Source organism: Oncorhynchus tshawytscha, linkage group LG13 (genome assembly GCF_018296145.1).
Source record: "Oncorhynchus tshawytscha isolate Ot180627B linkage group LG13, Otsh_v2.0, whole genome shotgun sequence".
In the NCBI taxonomy this organism is placed as follows: Eukaryota; Metazoa; Chordata; class Actinopteri; order Salmoniformes; family Salmonidae; genus Oncorhynchus; species Oncorhynchus tshawytscha.
In genome coordinates this window covers 17,440,608-17,456,870 of record NC_056441.1, presented here as the reverse complement: position 1 = coordinate 17,456,870, position 16,263 = coordinate 17,440,608, and the positions used below count along the sequence as shown (strand labels likewise).

Below are 16,263 nucleotides of genomic sequence, written 5' to 3'. Positions count from 1 at the left end.
GGTGCAAATTTCACACCATGTCAGTTTAAAACATGATGTACATTCTAGAATATAGAACAGACATGATCCACTATCATGCAATACGTAAGTTATTACACTCTATTCATCACACTTCTGTCCTCAACATTCTGAATGTTGCACTCTGCTAAATTTCCACTTATTGTTAATAAAAAGAATTACCAGCGTGCAGGCCAGGATTGGTTATATTGGCGAGATGTGTTTCAATATGTTTGCTTTTCAAACTTAGCATGCAGAGGCTTGGTCTGAACTTCAGAAAACTATCTCTCTGAAGTGTTTTGTGTTATCTTCTTAGAAATGAATGTGTGTGTTATATAGTACATTTTACAAGAGGCACTAGGTACAGTTGTTTAATACAACACCAATAAATAACTGTTTCAAAATACACCAAAATCAAACATTGATCACAAATGAATTATATGTCAATTCCAAAATTAACTGGAAATGAGTGAATAAATGAACATAGCCTATTGTAATATATAAGTAATGTATGCTTGGAAGTGTTCAGATTAAGTGACTTGAAGTGTAGTTTGCATCAGAGTTTAGGTCAGTTCCATGTCACCTTAAGTCCACTCAGGAACTCATTTGATATCATTTAATTAATAAACAATATTTAGATTCATTTTCAATTCATGAGGTTACTTGAACAGAAATGAAATGAATATGCATAATATTCTCTGAGGGTTTCGTTCATAAATGTGTTTTCTGTATTGAATTGTAGTAAAGAAAATCTACCATGAAATGACGATATACTGCAACTTGATACTAGAAATCATTTCTATCAAGAAAATTAGCTGACATATAAATCAAATCAGTTGATTTGTTGTTTCATGTAATATTGTACAGTGTCTGAAATACTATTTTCTGGACAGGTTTCTAACAACAAGTTAACTGCTGTTATCAAACAAATATTGAATTCTTATAACATTCCTAAAAGTCCCATTTCCTAAGCTATTTGTAAGTTTATGACAATAAACATTGGTGAACATTTTCACCAGCTATACTATGCTTCACTAATTGAAAAGATCACACTTACATTCACATAAAATAGGCCTAGATGCAGAGACTGGCAAAAAGGGTCTTGAACAACAAATTGAATGGATAGAATCCAAAGCAAAAATGTCTTCAACATAAAACGTTTGATAAAGAAATATATAAAGGGCACAAACAGTGTTCTGAACTTAAATGTTAATTTATTTCATTTTGTCATTCACTTAGAACCTTTCGTTATCAATAAAATATATTGTTTTTAGAATGATCATTGAAGTAGACCTAGGCAGAACACCGCCATTTTCTGTGCAGAAGACTAGTGAAAGTCTATAGGGTGACCTCACAGGGGAAAATACCAAATCTATTTCGAAAAAACGTTCAAATGTAAGGCACATTTAATGCAATTGAAGTGTAATCTATGAATGCTGGTCGCAATAAGTTATTTATCCGTACCATATCGATTACATAAATCTTTGGAGAAAAGTTCTCACACACGTTTTTTCAATATTCAGTACAACATGGCGTTCACGACAAGAATGCACCATACATTCTAGCTTAAGCAGTCAGCCAATGGAATGCATTGAGATTTACAAGAGATGATTCGAGATATTCGACTGAAGTATAAATACATAGAAACGGTTCCCCTTTTTCACTAAAAGACGGGAACGAATGAGACATTTATCCTCCACATCACGACACAGAAATACATAGCCTATTGTTTAAACTTAAACATTGCGTCATTATGGAATTAAATATAATCGTATTTGGTCTTAAAATCTCACCGATGGTCCCCGTGTGCTTTCCATTCTTAAAAATCTCAAATCATTCCATGCAAGACGCAGTCTTTGGTATATGAATCTTTCTTTATTTATGCCTGTTTAGCCCTAAGGAATAAAGTTTTCCTCAAAGAATGTGGGCGGGGTCTTTTTCTGTACATTCTTCACGGATATATTCACCACTTTGCAGTTTCTGAGCTCATTGTACAAGCCTGGAATGGTAGCGAAGAGAAGGACTGCGTACATTGGTTGAATGTAAACAAAGTATAGAATCTAAGTCACACTGATAGTCCAATATTTTATCTATATGAACACATAGTATATTTCACATTTCCAGAAAAGTGTCTTATATAAACATTGTGTTATTTCACAACAAATAGAATTAGAGTTGGGCTCATTGAATAAATCGACTAAATTGTGCGGGTTTACTGAACGAATAGGCTAGACTATTGAACTAAACGAATTAATTACACGGTTGTTTATTGTTTATTGAAAGGCAAGTAGACTTTTATGGTGAGGAAAAGATGACATCCTTATTTTTACCATTTAATACATTACAAGTGAATGTGCGAAGCAGACGAACATGTAGGCCTAATAGAGGTGTTTGAAACCATCTAATTTACCTCTTTTACCTTTTTCTTTTATATAAGATTTCCATCTCCAACTTTCTCATTGACCAACACAAATAATGGGACTGTTCTTGTGGAGTAGCCTAACATGTATCTAGTCGCATCTTAATTATTTCGTTAGATTAGGAACGTGCTATTACCTTTTTCCATTAACAGTGGAAAAAAAAAATCGCGCGCTGATTCATATAGAACAGCCGTACAAGAAGAGCCAATGAATGAACACTCTGAGCTCGATCCAGCGAGAGTAGTAGAGAGCGAGAATGAGCTCTCTGATTGGTCAGTCTTTCCAACCAATAGGAGCGCACTCTATGTTTGGCCAGCATAGAGTATGTCAATTTAAGGTGCTGCCAGTGCCAAAGCGGAGGGCCTACCGTTTTAGGCTTTGGCAATTCCAGTTCGCTTCTTTTTACCTAACATGAACATGTCCATGAAACTCAATTGTTCTTATGTTGTCTAGAAACGAGTAAGTAACTTTTCCTGCAGTTATACATTTGAAGAAGGTATTTTAGCAGTATGCCATGACGTGTTGGCAATGCCTACACACGATTTAAAAGTTGAATAAACTATATGCATGCACAAATGGTATAGATATGGGTTAAATGATGGGCTATCCTGCTCTGGTATGTGTGTGTAAGACACTATTGAACAGTGGCCATCCATATGTTTCAAATTAAATGTAATGGATTACACGTTCATTCTATTATTATTCCATTCAAATTTCTTCATACCTTTTTATGTTCACCATAAAATGAAAGTCCATGCTTTTGATGAATGTTAACACTAATTGAATCTAGAACACAAATGGAGAATAAACTTGTTTCAGAACGTTTTTAGGAAGGAATAGAAGTCTATCCATTGTAGCACCATCCAGAGCAACGAAGCACATAGGCAGTGATGGCACATTGTAGGCTTGTGTGTAACATGGATCACTTCGATTCAATTAACTAAATAACGTTGTATTGCTACTTTTGTTGGCGCCTTTGAAATCTCCAGGGACCAATGAAGTAACAAATTAACGAAGTATGGCTATCAGAATGGATAAGGGGCTGAGATCATCCCTAGGCTATGCTAAATGTAGCATACTAATTTAGTAAAACTGCTTGGGAATGAGTCCATGTTTCAACTGTGTTGTGAATTTCATCTACCCGAAACTACAATAAATTTACACAATACATATTGACAAGTTTAATTGTCTGAAGACATGTGCTAGGCCTAGCCAGGCTGCACTTGAATGAAACTTGCTTGCTTGTTACATTTGTCGCCAGTTCGGTAGGGTCACTTCTCTATGAAGATACCCCTCCCTCGCTGTACGTTGCCTATATCAGAGAGGAAGAGGCGAAGCGAGAGGATTTACTCCTCCTAAAATCTGTCCACATGAGAAGTCCCTTTTTGTTTGGAGGTCTATGAGAGTGAGTGTCGAATTACGTAAAGCTTATTTGATCAAATTGAAGTTTCGTAATGTTTAGGCTGTTACAAATGTACTGATATAAGTGGACGCACATGGCATTCTGTCAACTTTAAGAAAAATAACTTAGTTGTGCCTTTTGTTCACCCTCTTATTGGCTAGAATGGTCCCACCTGATCTCGCCTGCTTTCAATCATTGAGCACATGTGTTTCCATTGTTAGAGCGGTCACTCTACTATCTTGTCAATATATAATGGCCATCGTTGCCTATATACCCACGCCAAAAATGTAACAACAGGTTCACCATATGCAGTAATAGCAGAGACGGAAGCGAGACACCCACTCGCTGTTTTTTTTCTGGTTCAATGAATGTCAATTAATTAACTAAGTAGACCAGACCCAGCTGCCATTGAATTGGTGTCTATGGGAGACACACCCGGTCAAGTAGACTGGAACGGACGGTTTCTTTTCTATGGTAAAAAGCTTGAGTGAACTATCTTCATTTATTCACCATCTTGGTAGTAACAAGCCGAATATTTCTAGTTCTTCTATAGGTTTCTTCTCCAGAGAAGTGTTTTCGAAAACAAGCTATCTTGCCCCAGACACCTTTATTCCCCTCTCTGCCATTTCGTGTGGACATGGACAGATCAGGCATGTCACTGTATTGTAGAGCAGTGAACCACTTCAATCTTCGTAGAGAAGATGGATGCCGTCATGTGGATGGTAGGAAACGTGTCATTCCCATGTTGACCGGGCCATGGGCCTAGTAGGGGTGGACGCATTCTAGACTTTCATTGATTCAATCCAATGTGTTTCACATGCATACATTGTAACAACATCGTACGATATAATTTATGAATGGCACCTCCCCCAAGATACTTGTTCCATACAGTAGGCCGACACCCACCACAGGCTCCCATGCGTGCGCGCAAGCCCCCGCAACACTGCTGTTCCCCTGCTATGGGCGTGCGTGAGCCCACTGCCGTTTTACTATTTCGACCAGTGACCAATGGGAAGCGAGCGTTTACAGAGAAAGGCACACAAATGTGATTCTAGTAAAAGATACACTGGGTTCTCACGGAATCCCTTAACGCACGTAGCTCGCCAGGTTTTCCCCCAACACCAATCCACTCTTACCCTCTCCATGGTCCCCACCCCGGATTCCCGTGACATTTTTCCAATACAACACTTAATTGAGCAACTGAGATTCTTCACGTGCGTGGTTGATTTGTAGTTTGAACACGTGGCTCATTCAAATTAGCCGGAATATCCGTTTTTTTTCTTACCTCTTCTCTTTCTTGGTTTTATTCAGAGGCGGGTGCGAACCTTAACGTGTGACATTCTCTAGGCCAAGGGGTTTTGATGAAGACAAAAAAGTAGTTTCTTCCTTTTCACCCAGCCATCGTTTTAGAGAGAAGGGATAAATAATTAATAATTATTTTTTGTACGCAATAGAGGGGCGAGGAAGCGCAAACACCGACGAGGTAGCCCGTCAAATATATCTGTGGCTAGAACGACCGGGGGAAGCACGCCACCGCCACTCCGTTTAGTAGGAAGGCGATTTTGGCGACTCCAAACACTGCACACCCGATATATTAAATAACGGTTAACCTTCTGCGTAAAGGTTGTCAATTTCAGCGCAGAACATGAACAAGCTGTACATTGGAAACGTGAGTGAAGAGGCGAGTGCGGAGGACTTGGAAACTATATTTGAGCAGTGGAAGATTCCGCACAGTGGTCCGTTTCTCGTCAAAACTGGTTATGCGTTCGTGGATTGCCCCGATGAAAAGATTGCAATGAAGGCCATCGACATTCTTTCAGGTGAGACATTTTAAAAAGCCGTTCGAGCGGTGCGTAAAAGGGTGCTTTAATTGTGGAAATTGCTACGGGTTTGCTTTAACCTCTTTAGATGGATACACCTCCGTCCAATTGGGCTCCATGCATCCAGGCTGGTCTTGCCTCTCACTTGGCACCTGACACCGTATAAGGAAAGTCCATGTCTTTGATTAATTCAGAGTGTTACCACTAATTTAATCTAGTACAAAAACGGTGAAGAAACTTGTTTCTGAACGAACGAAGGAAGAGAACGCTTATCCATTGTAGCGCCATTCAGAGCAATGGGGCGCACAGGCATTGGCCGCTCAATGTAGGTTTGTGTGTAACATGGATCACTTAGGTTAAATTAACTAAATATAACTGTTGTATTGCTACTTTTGTCGCCGCCTTTGAACTTGCACGTTTTCCGATGACGAACCAAGTAACAAAGTTGCAATGGAAGTATGGCCTAACTTGTTAAATTGTAGCACACAACTGTGCATTTGCGTATACTGACACACCAGGTGGTTTCATTGTGTATTGGTAAAATGTAGGCCAACGAAATGTAAGACCATTGCCAAACTACGTTATATGTAACATTTAGCAACTACAACTGTACGAAATGTGAGAGGAAACATTGGTATTCTGCAGGCCACATTCTAGAAATAAATTAACATTTTACTTAATGTAATCTCATTTAGCTCAGGTGTCGTGGACTTGTCACAGTTACCATATTTAACCTTTTTAAAATTGACATTCACGTTGGCTGATATTAAGTTAGTGAACATTTATTTTTATGGTCATACAATTGTGCCACCGATTTCATTTTAAAGAAATTACGTGCAAGGACTTTTTGCACATTAACTAGGCTAGTTGAGGCCTACTTTTGGCTGCCTGTGAGAACAGTTGAAGAGCAATAAAATAATTGTGAACTAAAATTGCTTTTATTCTCACTATAGGTAAAGTTGACCTACATGGAAAACTCCTAGAGGTGGAGCACTCTGTCCCTAAACGTCAAAGGTAAATTCTGATTATAATCTCCTAATGTCCAAATTGTTAATTTATGCTGCTGCTGTCCTCAATTGTACTTATTTCCATGACCCTTTTATGGAAACATGTCAACGTTATTTGATTGAGATCGTCTGATTGTGTCTTGTGATTGTGTAGTCAGTGGGTTTGGAGCGTCAGCAGGAAGTGAAGGGGCGGAATGTCTGTTCTTTTGTGGAAAAAGCAGAAATTAATAGGCTGAGTGTGTAGGGGTTGAGTTATAAGGGCATGAGGGATGTCACCTCGTCAGGCCTATGGCAATCTAAAATGATGCCACTTAAAAATATATATATTTTACACACCATACCCATCTGTGGAAGAAGTTGGGCTGTTTAGTGCACATCTCCAGTGTTGTAGGGCTATTTATGCAGCAATGGCCTACTGGGCCTCCTTAGATGTGGATGTGTGTGCTGAGGGGTAGGCACTCAGGAGTCGTCCATTTGAGAAGGATCTGCCCGTCATTCTCCGCCTGCCCCACGCTTCCGCCCTCCTTCGCTCGAATATTGAGGTTGTGCACGAGATGGACTCCCAAACGCGATAGGAATGGGCGGTTTGGGTCCCAGTCACGGGGGGAAAAAACGGTCTGATTAAAAAAAATAACACGTAGCTCCATGTACACAGTCGAACGGATTATACTGTGCTGAATTACGTGGAAGCGGGACAAGAAATGCAACAATTCGGTGTGGCGTGTAGGATTTCCGCCACTTTACACATTTTGGCCATTTATTAAACTTCTTAGATTTTAATTGCAATCATTTGAAATTAGTAATTACATTTGTAATTTGGAGGAAGAGGATTTGGCGCCAAATTGCACTTTAATGAGTTATAAATTAATATGCATTTTAATTAGTTAGTGGGCAATATGCAGTCCATAATGGCTACTGCTAGGTTGGTATGGAATTAGAATGAAGCATGTGATAACCACTTTTCAAAAATGAACAATGGAAGTGAGGTTTGAGTGAATTGATTTTTATAATTGCCAATATGACCACTTAGGCGTGCTAAAATCAAATAATAGGTTTTATTGACGTTCTGCACAAAATGGCTGAACATATTTGACAGTCTATAATTTATTATAGTGGACATATTTATTTGCATGGTTTGAAATCACCATGCATTGAATTGTCGAGGTTAGGCCTATTGATGTTGGACAAGGGCCTTCACCTGAATGCATTGAAAGCCTTTAGCGTGCTCGTTATTGGCATGGAATCATCATGGCGGTATTAAAAATAAAATTAAAATAAAATCACTCTGGTCAATTTGCTGACCTTTCTCTTCCCAAAGTGGTGCTAGTTATTTTTTGCTAAATTATTAGTCTTTGACATGTGTAGGTTTACACTAGGTTTACACACACTGGCACATTTTTTTATTATTTTTTTAGTAGTAGGTCTTACATTTCACCATAAGCCTCCACCTACAAAAAACGGTGAGTGGGGGGGGGGGCATAAAGGTGATGTCCCCCTTTTGCCACAGGAAAGGTTATAGGTGCAACTGGGAACAGTATCCTGTCCATTACACACACTGGTGTGTCCACTGGGGCCCGTCTTTACATTCCAGCCTGCTGAGTATCAGCTGGAGGCTCGGCCATCACCACGACTTAACCTTTGAACTGGTGGGGGAAGTGTGAGCAGGGAGGCAGAGGCTCCCAGAGTCCTCCACAGGGTTCCAGGGTGGGGGGTGGGGTGCAGATGGTGGGAGAGGGCTGTGCTTTGGGGCAAGTGTTCCATTTGCATTATAGTACTACTGCATTCATCTTTGGCCTACATATTGTAAAAACGGTAGCTTGATCATGACGAGTTGAAAAGGGAGTAATTATTGTCGGGCCTGCGACATGTAGGCTATAGGTATATTTTGGCTATTTATAATTGGTGCACTAATTGCTTATATTTACTGAGTCTTCATGTTTAACTCATAGCTGCACTAGTGAGTGCCCCCCTCCCCAATCTGTATCAAATATGGTTTGAGAGGTGGTCCAAGTGTGCCAATCGGTGTAATTTTGTATGTAAGCACTCTAAAGGAGTGTGTGTGTGTATAGCGGTCAAAGTTTGTGCTTGAACTCTGGTGTGTGGGGGATGGGGGGGAAATCAGGCAGGTCGAGGGCCGAGGAGGAAGCTGCTGGAAGTTTGCTTGATGCATCAGGGTTATTACATTTAAACTCAGTCTGGCTTTTGAAGATGATTCAACTTGAACCTAGTTTACTATTAGTCTTGACCTTTCTTATATTTATTTTTTTACACCAGATTTTTTTGTCTGAAGTTAGTGGGACAGTCTTTTTTACACGTTCTAAAATTGCAATATTCTCCTCACCAAATGGGGAGGGGGTAGGTCAAGAAATCCTAAACATCGTCATTTAAACTAAAAATACACCCAATGCTCTCTTACTTTAACAGCCCAAAAAAACTTGTAGTTGTAAAAGCAAAGCTTGCTTCCGTGGCCATTCTAACCCATAACTGTGGCTTTGTGAAGAGAAGTACCTCCCAGCTCTTATTAAAGAATTTGGGGCCAGGGGGTCATTGTGGGGCCTAACCTGTAAAGAAGGGATTTTGGATGGAAGCACGGGGTTGCCTGAAATTCTCAATGTGGCCCCTTGTCCCATCTAGCTTGCGGTAATAGATGTCTCAACTCGCTCACTGGTAGTGTGGACTTATTTTGCTAGAGAACCGTTGGATAGCATGCTGTAGGGAGATTAAGCTGTTAGCTTTTTTACGTGTGGAAGATTTCACAGATTTACATTTTTAAATGTCTTGAGTAAAACAATTTTGTGTGTTTTAAGCTATCAACTTAGACATTAGAGCAATATTTGCTGCAAAATGGACTCTGCTATGTGAGGCTCTATATAAGAGTGCAGCGGAAAGTGAGTAGCTTTGAGTTCAGTCATTCAGAACCCCTGCATACTGAAGTCAATGTGTGGATGGATGGGTGTTGAACACAGCCCTGGGAGTGTGTGTGCTGACATGGATGGGTTTTTAGTCTGGATGTCAGTGTTTCTGTTGAGTATTGTATTGTAGGATGATAAGATGGGTTCTGGGGGGAGGGGGGTGTAGTGACGTGAATGAGCATGAATGTGGTGCAGTCTCATGTTGCTCGACATGAGATTACTCCTATGGGCTTTACACACTACGGTGGTGCAGAGGCCCATAGATCTCAGCTGGGATGTGATCATTCGGAGGGGGATGGAGCCGTTGAATGTGTAGAATGTTAGTTGAATTTAAAAGTAAATAAGGAACCCTGGCCGCCTCTGTCACATGACGACAAGCCAACCCAGCCCTCATGGTCCCCCTCCCTTATCCCCTCCCCCCTACATATTTCTGTCAGTGGACTTTGTGTCCATGGCAACGGGAGCCCCACCCCCACAGGGCAGAGAAGGGCCCTTGTTACCCTTCCCTGTAACAGGGCTACTTCCCCTACAACACCCCCCTTCCTAAATCTAAGGCGGGGACCGGGGAATGCACCCCACCCCCTCTCCTCCCTCTTCTCCATACCCTGGCCGACTTCCTCTGTGTGGAGCTATAGGTTAATCCGTCTGGAAGTGCTTGGTGCATTTGCACGGTGTTCCCGCTGCATTGCAGAGCGAAACACACAGGGAGAAAGGGGGCCGGATCAGCCAGGAATGGCACAGTAGACCGGAAAGGGCTGGAATTCCTCTCGGAAGCTCTTTGGGATTGTTTTTATTTTATTCACCATTTTAGAATGTATTAATATCGTTATGGTCCAAATAAATTAATACAATTCATTTGAGGCCGGGATGTCGTGACCATGTTGAAAGGTCCTCCAGATCGAGTGTAGGTGTTAAAGAATGTGTAAATGTCATTGAACTTTCCCCTACTATGTGTTTTCACTGCAGCCTAGTGCTGCATGCATGGAAGCTCACACCTAACCTGCAGATGTGTGTTTGTTGAAGTATCAGGTTAAGCGTGCTTTCTCTCTGGGTCATGTGTATAGAATGAGCGACATATGCATTGCTGGCCTTAGTGTGAGCTGGACCATGTGTGGGTGGTGGGCTGAGAATTTTTTTTTAAGGGTGCTCTTTGGCACCTGAGACCAACCAGCCTGTTCAAAATGCAGACACTTGTCTCACTGATTGGCCTTTCCTAATTTGGGAGAAAGTCTGTCCTCCTCCATGACCCGGAAACAGATAAGTGGTCAAGGAGAGTGTCAATTCGTTAGTAGGCAAACGAGATGGTCCTCCCCTCTATAGCCTCCTTTTGGCTAGAAAGCCGAAGTGTATCTTACCCGGGTCCTTCATGGAAGTTTTTTGTATCTGCTACACCCTCTTTTTAATCGGATGTTTACTCAAAGGAGAAAAGCAATGAAACTTTAAAAACAATATGCTACTATCCTTTTATCTATAAAATGTCTTGCACAACTAGCAAATTATTTTTTTTGTCACTTTCTACATTTATTTTGGGATTCCACCCTGTAAACATCCTTTGCCTGGCGAGGTGTGATTTGAAGGAGTAATTTTGCACAGTTTATCGCATTTTTTGTCCACTTTCCCTCTCCTCAACAGGCCAGAGAGGACGCAGAAGTTAAGCGAATCTAATGGCGGAAAAGGCCATTGACTTGCACAGCATAAATGGCTGCCAGTTAATTTTCAGCTCTTGAAGTTGAAGAGCTTGTGCTCAATTTGAATGTAAAATCATTGTATGTCAAATGTGTAGTCTATTTAACAGGAAGGTTGATGGGTCGCAATGCTTTAGTCCTGACCCCAAAAACACAATGTTTCCACTTCAACCGAAGGCTTCGTCAGGTCAAACTGTTTCTAACATCTCCTGTTAAATCATCCCACATCTTCATTTCCCGGTCAACATTGTCCTTTAACCCACTGACTGCTCCTAGTGGAAGGGGTTAGTTGTGTTTTGTGGTGTAGATTATCTCTCGTGCAGATGTTTGTTGGGGAAGTTTCCAGAAAGGGTTAGGTTTATGTTCGGAGTGCGTTCGATAGACGCTGTGTGTGTGTGTGTGTGTGTGTGTGTAGGGGTCATAGTTTGCACTGGATCTCCCAGCTGCATGTACATTGTGTGTGTGTGTAAATAGGCAGTGGACTTTGGAGCAGCCTGGCCACTTTTCCCACATTGATATAATCTCCCAGGTCTAAACCAACACCTTAATGGAACATGTCACAAGTACACCAAATTAGTCTTGAAGCGTGTATGTCCACAGACTAGTTAGTGTGTGACGATTCACAAGTCCAACCAAGCATCTGAGTTCTTAAAATATTTGGGTCCTTGATATTCACAATGTTTCATTGTGGATCCGAAAGTCTTCAAAATGTGAAAACAATTGGCTCTATGGAGTTTGAAATGCAGGGCATTCTGGATGCCAAGGCTTTGGCCAGACTGATCCCTGGAGAAGGGACACCAAATTAGAACGGATTAATTTTGGTCCGTGCGTGTGCTCCTCTTTTCCATCGGCCCATCAAAAGTTAAACTTGTCTGTTCTTTTTGTGCGTGGATGGAAATTGTATGGATATGGACCGTCAGCGTACGACTCTCATTCAGAAAGCATAGGAAATACGCATACATTCAACAGGCCAGTTTGGCTGTGCCTTTAACAAGAGTTTTACAGTGCAGTAATTGGTAGCAGTGAGTCTGTGCTGCTGTTGCCTGATGTCAGCGCTCCTTCCACTCTGAATCCCCGTCATCTGTTCACTCTGCTAAGATACCACAAGTGGAGGTTCCCTCTTCCCTGGGCATGGCATCCCTCCCTTTTCTGCACTCTCTTCCTTTAGGCTCTCCTCTGCCTTTCACCTTTTCTCGCTCTCGGTCCTTCTATCTCCTTTCCTTTCTGTTCCTCGCTCTTCCCCCCTCTCCCTTTTCTCACCTCTGTCCTGTCTCTTCCTTTACCTTCCTCCCTACCTCTCCTTGCCATGCACTCCCTCTGTCCCAATCCATCTCATATATTTTAATTTTCAAACAAGATCATACCATTTTCTCCACATCGAGCTACCCGTCCAACAATGGAACTGCTTCCCTCCCTCTGGTGCACACCCGCTGGTTTTGGGAGTGATATTAAACATTAGTCATGCCCACAGCTTGTACACCTCTCCTCTCAGAGCACAGGGTGATGGAAGGAGGCACCTACTAGCCTGCTGGCTTTTTCCAATGGGACACCTTGACCTTTAGCCCAACCAACTGATGCTAACTGTCTCGCTTTATCTCCCTCTCTCTCCCATCATGTAGGAGCTGTAAGCTGCAGATCAGGAACATCCCGCCTCATATGCAGTGGGAGGTAAGTGTTAATTGGTCCATTGGTAAAGCTTTGGCTCTCTCACTATACTGGGTCCTGTTCAATAGGAACAAACTTTTTTTTTTTTTAAATGCCTTGAAACAGGAAGCCTTTTTACTGGGTGTAAACAAGTCCACTGAACAGGTTCTTTGCCACCTTTGGGTCCTTTTTTAGTTCTGTATCCGCTAGTTAGTTCTTAAGAACAGAGGTTGATATTACAGGTCTCCGTTTTCTCCTGGCTGTCTCATTATGGTACGTTAGTTAGGGTGCGCCTCAAATGGCCCTTTATAGTGCACTACTTTTGAAGGGTGCCATTTAGGACACATATTTATACTGAACAAAAATATAATCGTAACATGTAAAAGTGTTGGTTTCATGAGATGAAATAAAAGATCCCAGAAATATTCCATATGCACAAAGCTTATTTCTCTGAAATTGTGAGAAATCCCTGTTAGGTAGCATTTCTTTTTTGCAAGATAATCTATTCACCTGACAGGTGTGGCATATCAAGAAGCTATTTAAACAGCACGATCATTACACAGGTGCACCTTGTGCTGGGGACAATAGAAGGCCACTCTAAAATGTGCAGTTTTGTCACAACACAATGCCACAGATGTCTGAAGTTGAGAGGGAGCGTGCAATTGACATGCTGACTGCAGGAATGTCCAACAGAGCTGTTAACGGATTTGAATGTTCATCGCTCTACCATAAGCCGCCGCCAACATCATTTTAGGGAATTTGGCAGTACGTCCAGCTGGCCTCACAACCGCAGACCACGTGTAACCACGCCAGCCCAGGACCTACACATCCGGCTTCACCTGCGGGATCGTCTGCTTGGCTGGGCCTGGCTCCCCAGTGGGTTGGGCCTCTGCCCAGTGGGTGGGCCTCTGCCCAGTGGGTGGGCCTCTGCCCAGTCATGTGAAATACATAGATTAGAGCCTAATGAGTTTATTTCAATTGACTGATTTTCTTACATGAACTAACTCAGAAAAAACTTTGAAATTGTTGCATCTTGCATTTTATATTTTTGTTCAGTATAGTCTACCGTTAGTCCCCATAAAAATTGACTGCTAAATGACTATTTCGGTCAGAACAACTCATTAAGGGAGTGAGTGAGTACCTTCATAAAGCAAGCACAGGACAGGCTTTAAAGCTCAAATCTGTTTCATTGCTAGAGACATGTTGGGATTGCCTTTTAGGCCAGTGACCTACTAGTGAACTGCAGCCCATGACATACCTGATAATGTCAGGAGAAAGGTCCCTACAGATGCTGTGCTGCCCTTTATATGCCATCTTCTGGAAGAGACATGAATAGGCATGCAAGCATGTACAGTATTCACAAATCAACAGGATCGAATATTGATAAATTACAAATGCATGAATATCCCAAAAGTATTGGTGGGATACTATTAGAAAAGCACTGCCAGTGAGCATGAACTCATTGTTTTAACATATAGGATTGATTATGATTTTCATGGCCAATTTTACAGTACCTCTGTCACATAGGTACACTAGACAGGGTAGAGGTACGGGGGGCATGTGGTGATTGAGGGGAATGCAAAGCAGATGGAAGGCTGCGACATTAAAGGGCACTTACAACAACAAAAGGAATGTACTCTGCCGGACATGGGAACAATACAGATTTGGTGTAATTGTATTACATGGCCACCACTTGCACCCCATTCATTTTCAATGTGTCGATTGGATAATATAAGATGACCTGCAATAGTGCCTTCAGAATGGGATTTAAACTAGCCTTCAATTGTCTTGTTTGGAGAGCACAAAAATAAAATCCGACAAGCCGGCACATTCATAGTGAGTCATATCAGTTATTGACCTCGTAATCCTTGATCCTTTCTGCTTGCAATCTAAATAAGGGAAAGGGCATACCTAGTCAGTTGAACAACTGAAATGTCTTCGGCATTTAAACCTAACCCCTCTAAGGAGTGGGCCTGTGTCACGGGCAAAATCTACTTTAGCAAAGGGCTGTTGATGTACAAAGGCTATTCTAACTTTCAAAACTCTGTGTATAGTATGAATTAATTTTTTTTTTTTTTTTAAAGACAACCTTTTGTGGTTGGTAGCATGTATATAGCATGCTGATGGCTTTTGGACCAGAGGGGGTTAGGGTGCAGGTTAGATTTTTCTGTCATGAATCTTGTTCTGGAGGCAGCTCTGTATATAGTGGTCACTGGCTGAGACACAGCCACAAACTCAATCAGATGTTATCCTTAACCTCACTGCTAACCCAAATGCTGATCTAACCTTTAAATTAAGCCCAAAAAGCTAATTGTAGTTCACATATTTTTACAATCTAGCCAATTTTGACTTCGCAGCTGGCCTTTCTAAGGGGAAATTGCTCTGTTCTGCCTCCAGGACAAGAATCATGACAATGAATGTCAACCTACGGTTGTGGTAGGGTTGGAATGGAGGGGGGACACCGAACAAAGTCTTTGATGTAAAGGAGACCTTGTATCTTAGGGAGATAACGTGTGCCTCAGCACAAAGCCATGCAGGCAGAGAACAATGGTAGCATGTTCGCTAGGCTAGCTCTAGCCTGCTTTGGTTGGGTGGGCCTGCTCTGTTCTGCCTACATGTGCCACGGACAGACACTCACAGAATGTGTAGCATTACTCCTGTTCCGCCCCTCCCCCAATCCAACCACCGCTTCCTGCAGGAATGCACTCCACCCTTTCCTGAATGGCCTGGATTCTCATTGGCTGGACCCTGGAGACAGACAGATGTGGCAGCCAGTGAGCATGGAGCTGCTACTCCCCACTGGGAATGTTGTATCAGTGCTGGGAACAGCCAATGGAAGGACTTTGAGATGGCTCAGGGGCGGGTGGGAAGGGGGATATGTGGGTTGGGAGAGAAAGAGGACCAGGAGGGAAGCTGATTGGTCAGAAAGAGGGGTTGAGCTCTTGTGGGTGTGGCTTCCAGTAAGCCTGGGCATGATTGGATGTCCTCAGTCTGTACGCTGCGTTTGGATGCCTCGCCCTCTCGTTCCCTCCCTCATGACTGCACTTGGAAGAGGAGAACATTTTATCTCGTTGTAGAATTCAAATCCTGTGCTTGCCAGATTTGGGCAGGTTGCCAGATTTGGTTTGGCTCTGACATTGATTTTGGCCCTCTAATAAAAAGCAAATCAATCCCCCCCAACTTTCTCTATGTACTCACAAGTGAATAAAGATCAGTTGTTCAGCTTGATAATGTGGGGAAATCAAATATCATGAACACAATTTAGGATGTTCTTTCTCCTGTTTGAGAATGTAATTGAATGGCCGTGCATCTGAGGAAGTAGTGCTGATCTAGGATCAGGTACCTCCTGTCCATGTAATCGTATTCATTGTGATCT

General features: G+C 41.9%; 1 protein-coding gene across 4 annotated transcripts in view; it reads left to right on the top strand.

Moving 5' to 3' along the window:
• The first annotated feature begins 2,787 nt into the window (after nt 1-2,787).
• The window catches only part of igf2bp3 (insulin-like growth factor 2 mRNA binding protein 3), a 39,822-nt gene continuing 26,346 nt past the window's right edge, over nt 2,788-16,263 (top strand). For 2 of the 4 annotated variants that reach the window (XM_024440983.2, XM_024440982.2), the window contains exons 1-3: nt 4,882-5,639; nt 6,593-6,653; nt 12,863-12,911. In XM_024440983.2, coding sequence (XP_024296751.1) covers nt 5,465-5,639; nt 6,593-6,653; nt 12,863-12,911 — 285 coding nt within the window. In that variant the 5' untranslated portion in view covers nt 4,882-5,464. Of the gene's footprint in view, nt 2,877-4,881; nt 5,640-5,945; nt 5,965-6,592; nt 6,654-12,862; nt 12,912-16,263 lie in introns of those variants that run through there. The other 2 variants (XM_024440985.2, XM_042295263.1) reach the window with 2 other exon arrangements.